At 29.4% G+C, this 15,046-nt stretch overlaps 1 protein-coding gene across 2 annotated transcripts in view; it reads right to left on the reverse strand.

The window, feature by feature from the left end:
• Positions 1–15,046, reverse strand: part of LOC107451366 (uncharacterized) — an 82,367-nt gene that overhangs the window by 55,083 nt on the left and 12,238 nt on the right. For both annotated transcript variants that reach the window (XM_071184632.2, XM_087154236.1), the window contains exons 8-11: positions 11,190–11,279; positions 7,025–7,132; positions 3,346–3,405; positions 2,239–2,332 (exon numbers count right to left, since the gene is read on the reverse strand). In XM_071184632.2, coding sequence (XP_071040733.2) covers positions 2,239–2,332; positions 3,346–3,405; positions 7,025–7,132; positions 11,190–11,279 — 352 coding nt within the window. The remainder of the gene's footprint in view (positions 1–2,238; positions 2,333–3,345; positions 3,406–7,024; positions 7,133–11,189; positions 11,280–15,046) is intronic.

Raw genomic sequence — 15,046 nt, forward strand, 5'->3', positions numbered from 1 at the left:
AGGCACCAACTGTATACTGTCTAATAAGTTGATGCACTGAGAAAAAAAGTATTGGTCAAAACTGCCAAAATATAGTGCAATTTACCTGTTTCTGGCTCTAAGAGAACACCAAAAAGTCCATTTGATAAAATTTACAATAAAATATGGTTTAAAAATAATGGATAAAATTTGATAAATGTGGTAAAAGGTAGTAATTCCATCATGTTAATTCATGATAATTCAGAGCATGGCAAGAAAACCATTTATTTGGTTAAATTTACTTTTCAGTTTTGTAATTTTTTTTAAAAGTGAGATAATAAGAACTATTATTTTAAAAACCATAATTTCGAAAATTTCGTTGCAATATGATCATGAAAATTGCGAAATGAATTGTTAAAATACGTATATTTTGGTTTTATTAACTTGAATTTTTTTTTTATCAGAATGTCATTACCACACAGTACAGTGGTTCAGCATAATTCTTTTTGCTACGTGACATGCGTATATATTAACATATGGAAATATGTACTGACGTATCATTAAAGAAATTTATCAAATTCTATTTCTTATAAAAATAAATTTTGCTATGTTTTGAGAAATCGAAAGATGGAAAGAAGCTTTGGTTCAACAGCTACTATATATTCGTAATTTCTAACCCACACCTTTGCGTATTTCGTAAGTTCTTACAATGGGATTACTATTAGATGAAACAAAAAGTAAATTGTTGCTATTAAATATCTGCATATTTCTAGAGAAATGTTTAAGAACTATTCTGGTATTAAAATAATTTTTATTCTATTATATAGTTTTTTTATTTCTTTGCTACGTTATTCAGTTTAATGAAAACTCAGTTAGCACGGAAATTATAACTTTTCTGCAGCTGTGTTTTTTTTTTTCTTTTGCATGTCTGAAAAATATCAAGACATCTCCTTTTATTAAAATTTTGCATTAATTTTGGGTTAATTTAGTAATTTCTATTCAGGGTCTTATGATTTTTTTGGAGTAAAGAGAAAAGCTAACCACAGTAAATTTAAATACATTGTTCCTAATAACAAAATGTTAAAGTAGGAGAAATTAAGTATAGTTGTAACACTCAATTAACAATTGCAAGAAAGAAATTCTTGTCTTTATTTCAACAAGCATTGTAATTGCTATATTTTATGATAAGTTAATGTATGATATTCACATTGAAAAAAACAATGTAGTCAAAGCTACAGTTAACTAACTGGGTTAATTTAGTAATTTCTATTCACGGTTTTATGGATTTTTCGAAGTAAAGAGAAAAACTTACCAGGATAAATTTAAATACATTGTTGTTAAATTTGGTATTGTTAAATAAAAACAATATGCTAAATTTGGTGAAATTTTTAAATATAGTTAGTTGTAACATTCAATTAGCAATTGCAATGAAAGATACTCTTGTCTTTATTTAAGCTAACATTGTAATTGTTATATTTTGTGATAAGTTTCTGCATGAAATTTACTTTGGAAAAAAACAATGTGCACGAAACTACCAGAATATGGGTAAAATTTACCGTGTATCTGGCTTTAGGGAAACACCAAAATGCACGGTAATATTTACCGGAGCGCTTTGGTTACGACTTTTGGTAATATTACTATAAAATATGGTCTTATTACCATACTATTTGGTGGAAAACAAAGTAAAATTTAGTAATTGTATCATATCAAAAAGAGAAACATAAAAACTATTTATTTGGCTAAATTTACTTTTCAATTTTTTTACTAAATGTGTGATAATGAGAACTGTAATTTTGTAAACCATAATTTCCAATAAACCTTTAACATGCCAACGGAAAAATTACCAAATGAATGGTTTAAGTACTGTATATTTTGATTTGATTACCATAATTAAATTGTTGTTTTTTTTAACCAGAAATGCCATTATCATAGAAGTACGGTAATTTTACCTGAATTTTTCTCCATATAGCCTTTAATATAATCAGTATAATGTATCGAAGATATTAAAGTACATAAGTAGTAAAAACGAGACAAATATGATGGCTGAAGAATAATAAAGTGGATACTTGGAGATAAATTGGGTGATGAGACATTAAGATGAAGGCGGAAAATACAAGAGAAGCGATCATTAATAAACTATGTAAGCAATTTCGGGGGTTGGCGAGCAAGAAGTTGAGCCTTCTAGTTTTGTAAAAATATGCTTTTCTACAATTCAATCAATAATTAATTCTATTTAATGCAATCAATAATTTGTCAGACTACAATTTTAAAATCCTTTACCTGAAATTACGTTTTCCAAGCACACGTAATCTCTGTGCCCCACTGCTGTACAAGATAGAAGAACAGCAAGCGTTGCAATCAAATCTGAAATATACTGTAAAAAGCATTGCATAAGAAAGTGAAAAAGCTTGATAAATATTTAGTCAACTTCACGTAAAATACTTACGAGCAATTAAATTTACTCACTTACTTACAACTACTTCAATCGCTTACATTTAAAATAATATTTAAACATTCTGAACTTAGATTAATAAAATCATGAATTTAAACTAATCTCAAATATTCTAAGACCTGAATAACAAAACATTCTAATTATTAATAAATATTAAAGCATTTTAAGCTGAAATAAAAATTTAAAAAAAAAAACCTAAAACAAAACCACTATTATAGAAACTAATGCAATACGGAGAAAAAAATTCTGGCAAAATCAGTTTACTGTATGGTAATGGCATTTCTTAGAAAAAAATAAATAACCTAATTCTGATTCAGAAAGCTAAAATATACCGTATTTAGACCATTCATTTGGTAATTTTTCAGTTCGTATGTTAATGGTTTACGCAAATTCTGGTTTTCCAAATTACAGTTCGTATTACTACTGATATTGTTAGAATTACAAAACTGAAAAGTAACTCCAACCAAATAAATGGTTTTTATTACATGCTCTAAGTTATTCTGATAAAATTATACAAATAACAAATTTTGAAAAATTACAAATTTTTCCACAATACCAAATTTTGTAGCTCATTATAAAACCATGTTTTACCGCTAATTTTATCAAAATCATTACCAAAGCACTTTGGTAAAGTTTACCGTGCTCTTTGGTGTTCCCATAGAACCAGGAACACGGTAAATTTTTCCCTGTTTTGGTAGTTTTGACCATACTTTTTTTTCTCAATGCAATATTAAAACATTTTAAGTTGAATTCAGTATTAAAACACTTTAAATTGAAATCAAAATTAAAACATTTTAAGATAAAATGAGACAAAAATTTAGCTATTGATAAAAAAAAATTGCATCTACATTAGTGTTAATATAATTTTAACTGATATGAAAATTAAAATATTTTAAAATAAAAACTTAATAATTATAAAATAAATAGGTTCATACCTTCAAAGGTTTCTCTAAAAATTGCAATATTTCAATTCGTTCAGCAGAATTCTTTGCATCCTACAAGGTATAAAATGTGTTAACTGTTAATTTAATTCTCTTTTTTTTCATAAAAACAGCAGAAGTTAAATTAAAAACAGTTTCAATTGTGATTTTAGATTTATATAACTTTTGATAATAATTTTCAATTCACTTTGATTGTTTTATTAAAGTAAAAATTCTGGATTAAATTACGGTAAAAAATACAGGTATTTAGGTTGCCGGTACTTTTCAGCGTAAAATTTTACGGAACAAAATATTTGATACACCGCAATATGTATAGTAATATTTATTCTAAAATCACTGACTCATCATAGTTAAATAAATATTACTTCAAAAATTATGATAAAAAATTTTACGGCAAAAATAGATGTTAAAATGATTTTTACGGATACAACACTCAGTGTGTAAATACTTTTTTTCCGTAATTTGATCCTGAATTTTTTACTGTGTACCTAGATAGGTAATGAATCAAAATTTTGTCGGCTTTCCAGAACCGGTCAGGTAACAAAATTTTTGCCGGGTGCTCCCAATTTATCTATAATACTTCTTGGATACATTGTAAAAAATTCCGGATCAAATTGCAGCAAAAAGTACCGGCACGTAGGGTGCCAGTACTTTTTGCAGTAAAATCCGTTTTTAATCCTAAATTTTGCGGAACACAGAATCTGATATACCGTTAAATTTTCAGTAGTATTTACTATAAAAATACCAAATCACTCTAATTAAATAAATATTACTGTAAAAATGACGGTTAGAAATTTAACGGTAAAAATTAATTTTACGGATGATACACCCAGGGTGCCAGCACTTTTTACATTAATCTGGAAATTTTTATATAGCATCTTATCTATAATTTTATTGTGCTAGTATATAATTGAAAAGCACACAATCTACTTTAATATCTGATTTAAATTTATCTATCTTAAATAACACTTCTTCTGAAAGCTTATTTTAAAATATTCACCATCTATTAAAAAAAATTCATTTTATTTTAATAGTTAAAAAATAATATATTCCCCCGTAACTTAATTTTCTTTTTTGAATAATAATCCTCTTTTATTCCTTCAATAATTTTATAAATTAAACCATGTTTTTAATAAGTGAACATTTCCTCTCTTTGCTTCTGTTTATAACATATGCATTCATTATTATTTCTTATTATAGCTAATTATTCAAATCACAAAAGTTTTATTCTTAATTATAATTTTAAGGTACATTTAATTAAGTATTAATTTATTTCAAAAAATTCCGCATGTTGTGCATTTTACTCTGACATATGCCTAGTTAGAGAAAGTTTAATAACCTCTGTTTTTCCTTATTTCATATCGATAACTAATCAAATTATTTCAAAACATGTTTTTTACTAAAAACCAATATAATTGCTTACAAAATATATTAGTTAATTAAAATATTTTTTGCTAAGCTCTTTTCAATTAATAATAGCTAAAAAATTGGACGGCATATTTGAATCTTTATTTAATTTATTTAAAAGAACTTTCTGATTTAGTTTTTCTTTCTACAATCGATAAAAGTTAATTAAAATATTATCTAGTAGCAACATCTTCGCTACATTGATAAAAGAAATCAGTAGAAATAGCTCATTAATTTCTCAACAATAATATTTTTGTGTTTTTAATTGCCAGTAATTTCACTTTTCGGTTATGTTAAAAATAAAATGTCAAGTTATATTAAGCATAACAGAATTTATTTTAATCGACTATCTTAAAAGTTATTTAATTCAATAGAAAAAAAGAAGAATTTGAATTTTCAAGACAATTTTATCACTAAAAAAGTAGATTTTTATTGCTAAGTAAAACCATTTCAATTAGCAATAAAAATATTAATGTTTTTATTGCTAATTGAAATGGTTAATTTTAAAGTTTTTTTAATATCTAAAATAATCACTTCAGATATATTATATTTTTTGGAAACTAGGAGCCTGAACACATCAGATTCAAAATAACGTACATTCACGAGGCCCAAATGAAATAAGAAATGTATTTTATATGTCCCGTCTTCAACTTTAAAAAAAACGTTCCTCAAAAGTTTAAGTCACTATTTTATATTTACTTTTTTTCCATTAGAAATATCATTCTTCCAACGATTCCGAAAGATTTCCTAAGCACAGCAAATACATTTCATATTTTGAAGTCCTCTTAATCGTCCTCTTTGCTAACACAAAGATGTAGTTGCAGTTTATTTACGCCGTACTAGAACTTCACAATGAGCTATTAGCGACGGTCTGGGAAACATCCCTGAGGATGATCCGAAGACACACCATCAAAATTTCGATCCTCTGCAAGGGGGATGGTACCCCCAACTTCGGGAGCTAGACGACCTGCGCGCGAAGTCAAGCACTTTACGGTAGAACAGTTTAACGAGGGCCAATAACCCTCGGTCCCTACGCAGACTGATCCAAATGGTCACCCCCCTCCGCACACTGACAGCAGCCAATGATGCTTGACTTCGGTGTTCTACAGAGAATCGTTTCTGAACGACCCGCTCACTGCGGGTTGCGAACGTAATAAAATTAACATAACGCAATTTCGTCATTTATTAATTAACTAATTAACGTTTTTTAATATATTTTTTTCATTGTCAGACAGAAAATGTGCTCTATTGATATTAACTATCAAAATCTAAGTTTTAAGATCATACATAAGTATCTTTAATGTTTAGTTTTGAAAAAGTTTTAAAAAGATCTTACGACGTATGATTTAACCTTAATGTATAACCTTATAACCTTTAGACGTATAACCTTAATGCTAAAAATTTGGTAAGTGGATTCAATAGAACGGATTTCGAATAATAAATTAAGCTGAAAAATATTCTAAAATATTATATAGTAATTTAATAAGTGATTAAAAATTAATATAACTCCCCGTAGGGGGACGAGGGGAAAATCACCGGAGGTAGGCCCTTTTTTATCTGAAGAGGGTCCCGCAGAGGACTGATTGCTAAGACGCGGCTCCCAGCAGATGGCTGAAGTCAAGCATCACTGGCTGCGATCAATGTGCGGGTGGGTGTCCACTTGGATCAGTCTGCGTAGGGACCGAGGGTGTGCGGTATTGGTCCTCGTTAAACTGTTCTACCGTAAAGTGCTCGACTTCGCGTGCAGGTCGTCGGGCTGCCGAAGCAGTGGTGCCATCTTCTCTGCAGAGGATCAAAAACTGTGATGGCATGTCTTCGGATCATCCTCAGGGATATTTCCCAGACAGTCGCCAATAGCCCATTGTGCAGCTCTTGTGCAACGTAAATGAACTACAAAAACAATAATTATTTGAAGAGGGCTCTTAAGCAGAAAAGGATTCTTATTATGCGAAAATATATATATATAATTTTAAAAAGATAAAACGTCACAAGGATATGAAAATAAAAAATACCCGCTTAAAACTCTCAACTTATAAGTACCAAATGAATGATTTCAAGACATTACATATATGCATTCTAGATTTATTATACACACTTCTGACCAGCAAATTATCTGCGACACAATAGCGAAAAATTTTAGTAGTGATTATAATATAAGTTTAGTGGTGTCTAAACACGGCGAAGTAATTTCACTATATCGGAAGAAAAAACTACTTATTAGATGAAATATTTTATTTTCAACTTTTTAAAGCAGTTAAATACTCACTTCTATAAAATCTTTGAAGCGATTGTTGAAGCATTTGTACTTTAACATGATTTTTCCGAGTGGCAAACCAGATATATATTTCCTCAATACAGAAAATCTTTCATTCATCTGTTGCATGGAGCAAAAGATAGAAATAAATGGATTCATAATTCATAAAAATTCATAAAAATATATTCATATTAAAACACAATATTCTTAAGAAATTCAAAATATATTGTGTATATAAATATTCATAAAAACAAGCACAGTAACTTTAAAAAAAACAGTTGTTTTTCCATTAAAAAATAATTCAGAACAAAACTGAAATTCTAATACCTACAAAAAAAACAGGCATTAACTTTATTTAATAGTTTACTTTAAAAAAAATTGAATAGCATAAAACAACGTTATTTAACGTATATGTAACTGTTACGTTATACCTGAAAAATTTAAAGTAAAACAAGTTTTTGATTAAACCCTGAGGGAAATAAAAAAAGAGGAATACCTAAAAATACTGGGTGCAAGACGATTGTAAATGAATTAAAAACAATGGTAAATAATGCAGTATGCTATTAAAAACTCTTAATAAAAAAATTCAGTGTATGTTTTCAATTTACAAATATGAAAAACTCAATGTTAATTGTATTTAAATCTTTGATAGAATGGGAAATTTAAATCGTGTGCTTGAAAAAGGAATACATTTCATTTTCTTAGTATTCGGAAAATTTTATACGCCATTAGACAATTTGCGTTTCGTTAATTTGAACATGTTTTAAAGTTCCGTACAAAATTACTAATTATAATTTCATGTTTACTACAAGTAGAAAATAAAATAAAAAAAAATATATCAATTATTTCTTTTTCAAGATCTGGTATGGTTATTTATAATAGAAAAGTAAAAAGCATGGCACTGCTTATTTAGAGCAATAGCTAAAATACATTAAAAAAATATGATCGCCGAAAGGCGATCACTGGTTACTCATTGGAAAAATGGTTGTTGTCTAATTTTTTAAATTTTTTTTACCCTCTTTATTTGTGATATTCACCTGAATTAGTATTGAAAATGACCCAGTTTGAACTCTAGGTTAGAATTTCTGGTTCTTAATTAAAACAATAAAATCAAAAATATCGTTCAAATGATGAAATTCTGTTTTATTCACAACTCAAGAAGTATTTGGGGGAGCTCTCTGGTCCCATATCTCAAAAATAAACTCACCAACCTAATGCATAACAAAATTAAAAGTGAAAAAAAAAATTCTAAAAAAATTATCAAACAGCAGCGGTGACCATAACAACACATGCAAGGACGACGCATTCGCACTGTTTACTATTACACTTGAATACAGTTGAAAAGTGTGATGACGTCCAAAAAAGGTGCTCACGCCATCAAACCCGAAGCAACATCCATTTTGCATATGGGTAAACCATGGAGGCAGGCAAAATATCGGGCCACAATTAGAATGAGATGGAAAGCTATGATAGAAGCCCTATGCTCCGATTCGGAGTGAAGAGGAATATGTATGTAGGCATGTAACTGTTACATGCGGAAAAAACTACGTTGTTCTATAATGGCGCATATACAATTATTTTCACCAAAAAAATATAATGGGTATCGATATTATTTAAGCAATAGCAAGCAGGGGTTTGCAAATGTTTTAATTAATGTACTCAATTAAAGTTCACGGGACAAAGATACAATATAGAGCTTTGCATGACATTTAAATAACCTGATTTAGTAAATTCAATAAAATCTGGTGAATTAAATGGGTTGAATATTTAGCAAGAAAGCATAAAGATCTATGGAGTAAGAAAATCCTCCTTGGCAATGCCTATAGAGAAAAAATCTCGCTGCAGACACCCCTTAGTATGATTCAACTGTGATAAGATTTACTTAAGCAATTTTAGGGTTAACAACCGAAGAGCAGTTGCCAAATGTAGAGATGCCTGTAGAAGGCCACATTTCATTGTGTTGTTGTATCATTTTGTTGACTTACGTTGATATATAAGTGTTATATTGATATATAAGTGTAGTTGATATATAAGAGTAGTTGATATATGATATATAAGTATTTCAGGTTATGTTCCTTGGGACAAACTATTTTATTTTTGCGAAAAAAAAATTTTTCTCGAAGTTTTTGGGGTCAAAACTGAAGCTTACGCAAAATTTTGCGAAAATCACATCAATTTACAAATAGCAATACTTTTTGTGAAACAAGTGGATCATGGCACTGACTGTTCTTTTATGTTCTACTCGTTCATACCAACTATCAAGACAAAAAACTTTCAGTGGAACTTTGCATCGAAAGTCAAAATTCATTCAAAAAATCCATTTCTTCTTTGTTCCAGGTTTTAGCTAGTTTCCTTGATAATCTTAGATTTTGGACGTCAATCTCTACTAGTATCAAATTAAACCGCAAAAGTTCAGATTTCTGTGAATATATACTAATGAGTAGTGTATGAACAAATAAATATATGGGTGCTGCATATTTTACTTTGTGACCCGTGTTATTGAACAGCAGACCCAATTACCCACCCCAATACCCAATAACCCAACCAAACAGCCAACCCAATCTTCAACATAAATTGTGGTAAAGCAATTGTTTCAGTTTTGTCATTTGTCTAAGATAATTAAAAGTTTTCCTTACATAATTTATAAATGATTTGATTTTCTGGGGTTAGAACTAGAACTAACTATCAGAAGCTGGGACTTCTTGAAATAAAATGGTGGCTAATAGTTAAAAATAGACATTTAGTTTAATATATGTTATACCACCTTTTTTATAAACCAAATTTTTGTATCACTTCTATTTAAAAAGTTGGGTTAAAACGGAATTATGACAATTGGGCAAAATTTTAACTTCTTCATAAATTTAGGTTAAATTAAAGATCTCATTGTATAAACACAACACATATGTTTATTTTTTAGTCATTGGTATGTATTCACAGAAAAAAGTGCCTTTGTGGTTCACTGCTGGTACTAGTGAATTTTGACGGTCAAGTTCTAAGAAAATAAGTTATTTTCAAAAAATTTTAAATCTCCTTTGACCTTCAAAACAAAGATCCACTCCAAGTATTCATGTTTTAATAATAAGTATAAAGGTATTCAAACATAAAATAATAGTCAGTGTCGTGATACATTCGTTTCACAAAATGTATTGTCACTTGTAAATTGATGTTTTTTTCTCATATTTCAAGAGAGTCTAGAGTCAAACTTGTAGAGAGTTTTAACCACCAAGTTTATCAAAAAGAATTAATTTTACCTGAAGAAAATATCCTGAAAATTTCAGCAAAATAAAAAATGTCAAGTATCCAAGCCTTCCTGGTAATAAAAATGCTGGTATTTTGCCTGGTAATAAAATTGCTAGTTTTTCCTAAAAGTTCATTTGTCTTTTGAGTTATGAGTGAAATAATAGAGGATATGTGGTCAATGCATAAAATTATCTGAAGAAAAGCATAGAGTGAAGTTAAAGTGAAAAGTTAGATTTTATACCTTCGCATGAAACAAATGTTCAAGTTAAAAAAAAATTGCGAAGTGTTAGTTTGTCCCAGACGTTCAGCTGTCTTATCTATTTTACTAAGATTTTAATGGCACGTGAGTTAAATCTAATGCCTAATATTCCAACAAGAAAGTTATAGGGATAAAAAAAATTGCAGCTTTTCCTGGATGCAGCTTTTTTGTACTAAAATTTTAAGTTAGTTCATAAAATTCATAATTCCAAAGTTTTTTTTAAAAAAAATTTAGCTTTAACAATGCTACAAATTTGTAAATTTATTAAAAGGAAAAAAATAAATATTTAAAAAGCTTTATCTTTAAAAGATATAAATGCCACTAATTCGTAAAATATATGAAAATTCTGTCCCAAAAAAACCATTGCGTCAATTGAAATCAAAGTAATTCGAGAATTTTACAATTCTAGAGTTTTTTTGAAATTTTAGCTTTAACAATGCCCCAAACTATACATTTTTAAAAATGAATAAGATAAATATTTGAAATGTTATTTCTCAATAAGATATAAAATTCAGCAATTTATAAAACATAAAGGGAAATTCTGTCCCCAAAAAAAAACATTGTACTAAAACCTCTAAAAATTTAAAAAATTCAATACTGAATCCTCTTTATCACAGAAGCACTCTTCCAACCCTTTACCACACATATAAGTACACAAAAAATAAAGCATGATCAGACCTGCTTCTGGTACAATCTGCCGACGTTATCTTCATTGCTTTGTGTCAGCTGTCGGAATAGTTGAACATGTTTCTCGTAGACCACTTCGACCTGTAGAAATATGCTTGTCACGATCTACACACACACAACAAAGTAATGAATATAAAGTATCTACGTGAACTGGAAACCCCAAGATTAATTTTCACCCGAGTAGACTTTGTCAGCTAAGCCTAATGTTATTTCACTTATTTTATAAACTTGATGTAGCAGTGAGCACGAAGAAATGTAATAGATTTCTCGCCTTAAAAAATGCCATTTATGATAGTGTTTTATATAAATGGGGGACGTGTAATTCTTTATATATTTTTAAGTCGGTTTCACACTTACGTACAATGTAATGTACTGTACGTACAATGTTTTGAGTGTTTATCCTTTTTAGAGAAACTTTGGTTTACCTAAGAACATTTTTAATCTTAGAGGCACTTACCCTCGAATGGGGGACACTTGAACTTTTAGTCGACTATTTTAATTATTCTATTCTTATTTTAGTCTTATTTGTATTTAATGTGATTTTTCATATTTTTACTATTTGATGTTTTACCTGATCTTACTTTTATACAGGGCTCGAAAAATCACCCGTCCTCCCGTCTTCGGAGGTCAAAAATTCCCCGCGGGCAACAAATTTCTCGAATCCGACGTCTTCCCGGATGGCCATTTTCCCGCTAATGTTCGTGATACATTTTCAATTTTTGTTTTCTTACAAGAGCCTAGCGCCTCACTTCTAAAATGACTCTCTAATCTAGAAATCCCGTTAATTCTTTTATTACTGAATAATGTAATCAGAGTAACTACTAATTCATTGTGCAATTATGTAAATGTTTGCAATAAATAAGAGAAAATTATATTTTTATTTATTTAGAAGCTACGGGTTAGTTTCAAAGGAGGACGGGTTCTTTGTTGGACAAGCCGTCCTCGGGGACGGGTAAAATTTCTGAGTTTTTTCGAGCCCTGCTTTTATATGTTTTTGCCTGTATTTTTGACACTTTTACTGTTGGTTAGTTTTATTCACTTTGATGTTTTGGGCACTTTTAATTTTTTATTCTGTTTTATTTTTATCATCTTTTCGATTTTGGGATTTTTTCCTATGTGTATCAATCTTTTTAGTTTTGATTTTACTTTTCTGTAGTTTTGTAGTGTTTAGTTCACGTGACAACGGGGGAAACCCTTATCCGCAAACTCCTTCGGGGGTAGGTCGGGTACTATTAGTCTTATGTACAATGTAAAAAAATTCTGGATCAAATTACGGTATAAAGTTAGAGTAAAATTCGAAAAACTTCTTTTTACCGTTAAATACACTAGTGTAAGAAATTAAGAGAATTTACAGACTTGGTCGATTATCTCTAGAACTACTGAACCGAATTGAATACTAACTACCAACTAGAACTACTGAACCTTAATGAATTTTGATATATACATTGATACAATACAGCCATTCAACAATTGTAATATACACACATGATCATGCGTAACACTAGTTGGAGTCGAAAGGTATGAAACAGCAGTAGCAGAATGAACAACAACAAAAATGGGTTAATAGGGGGTATGGTATCCCCTCTTACAGATACTCAAGCCTTGCAACGTGATTTTATACTTGAAATAGGGCAGTTAATCATTTCCTGTGGCAATTTCATACCTTCCGACTCCAACCAGTGTAACGCACGACCATGCGTGTGTATTACAATTGTTGAATGGTTATTTGTTTTGTATTGTATCAATGTATGTACATATCAAATTTCACAAAAATCGGTCCAGTAGTGCTATAGATAATCGACCAAGTCTGCAAATTCTCTTAATTTCTTACAACCAGTGTATTACACTGCAATTCTTACAGTATTATTAATTTAATTAAAGTGATCCACTACTTTTGCTGTAATTGTTACAGTAAAATTTACGGTTTATCAGATTTTTTGTTCCATGGCTTGTTCCAGCATGTGGTTCAATAATATTTTTTGTTGCGCCTAAGTTTTTTACATTTCGTGTTTCATTATTTCAATAATTCTAATGGTTGAATTTAACACTAGGCTTACGGGACGCGTCATTTTGACGAATTTCGAGTTTTGTAAGGAAAATTATAAAACCGGTTTGAATTCTTATTTTATCTCTTGTAATGACTTTTAACCATTGATCAAAGTAAATATATATTGTAGGATATTTTCTTCAAAAGCGTTGAAATATTGAAATTCTCTATGTGGTATACCAATCTCTACGGATATGCGTCAATTTGACGCGATCATAATTTAGACAAAATTTTGAGTAAGCAAGCAATTATCACATCAATAATAAATAGGAATGTACCGACAATACTTCGATTTGTTATCCTATGTCGCTATCTCAAATAAAACAAGCGATAAACAACTGTTGCCGATTAGCAATAATAGAAAGAACAAACGCAGAATGTCAATTGATGTCAGAGTGTCAGATTTTGAAGGTTTCAGTTGCTTAGTTCGAGTATTGAAGCATAAAATACTAGAATATTTCATAAATATATATCTCATATCTTCATTTTTTTTCTTATAGTATACAATTACATTGGTTTCTAATTGCAGAGATGACAACAGCTCCGGACACACCAAAATAATTAAAAGAATGGTAAATAACAACTAAGTAAGTTTTGAAAATATAAAGTGGTGAATTATATAAACCTACGAATTATTTAGAAATAGTGGTGGATAAAAATCTACTAAATTGAATTTATTAAATTAAGAATCACAATTCTTTCATACGTCAAATTGACGCGTGTTCGTAGAGATAGGTATGTAAGAAACGTCTGTAAACCTAGTGATGTATTGGTTTATGCGTCAAATTGACGTGTGTTCGTAGAGATAGGCATATAAGAAACGTCCGTAAACCTAGTGTTAATTAATAAAAACTAAACAAAAATGGTATAACTTTAAAAATAATTAACTTTGCTTGCTAATTATTTTTTCACGGTATGTTTTATTATTAACTGTCTTAATAATTTTTCTTTCTCGAAAATTTAAGATTTGTCATCTATGAGCAATGCATTATTTAATAATTACTTTCGGTTTGCATTTAAAATACAGAGGTGGATAAGAAACTGAATCACTTAAAAAAATTAATATTTTTTAATTTTAATGCATTATTTCAAATACATAAAATAAGCACAATTGCTGATAAGCAACATGCGAAATCATTTCCCGTTTATACAGTAGAATACTTATGAAGTATGATGATTCTGTGCGATTATTCTGATTTCTGTATGATGGAGCAGTCAATAGAAATAGAAGTCGTTTTTCTCGTTCTTTGAGTAAATCTTCAATAATTGACGCAAGAAAAATAATGAACAACTCTTGCTTTAGCTAAAGAAAGAAGGAAGATTTGCCACGAGTGATCTTTGCCACGAGTGTAAAATTTCTGGAAAACAATCGACATTCTCGAGACTGATTATTTTGCAGGGCCAATTTGTTTAATTAAAGCGCTAAACAAGTGTTGTGAATATAAGGGTCGAATCAGATTAAAAGAGGATTGTGTCAGCAACTCCAACTAGAACTATTACCAACAAGTATCTTCCAACTTTATTTTATCATAACAATACACGTGTAAACACGTAAAAAAACGAAACAGAAAACGTTTCCTACTTAAAATTCATGAATATAAATTTTCGTCAATTAAAATATTTAATTTGAATTTATATTACTCATCAAAATTTGTATTTATTGATCTACTAGCTGAATACCTGTTCTTCACACGGGGTGAATAGAAAATAAGTAAAGAACCAATAAATCAGAGTAGAGAAACACTACGAAATCATTCTCATAACTGCTGGAATACAACTTTTATTTCATTCTGAAAATGTC

The sequence above is a fragment of the Parasteatoda tepidariorum genome, chromosome 10 (genome assembly GCF_982258835.1).
Source record: "Parasteatoda tepidariorum strain Cologne lab strain chromosome 10, Ptep-v5.0, whole genome shotgun sequence".
NCBI lineage: Eukaryota > Metazoa > Arthropoda > Arachnida > Araneae > Theridiidae > Parasteatoda > Parasteatoda tepidariorum.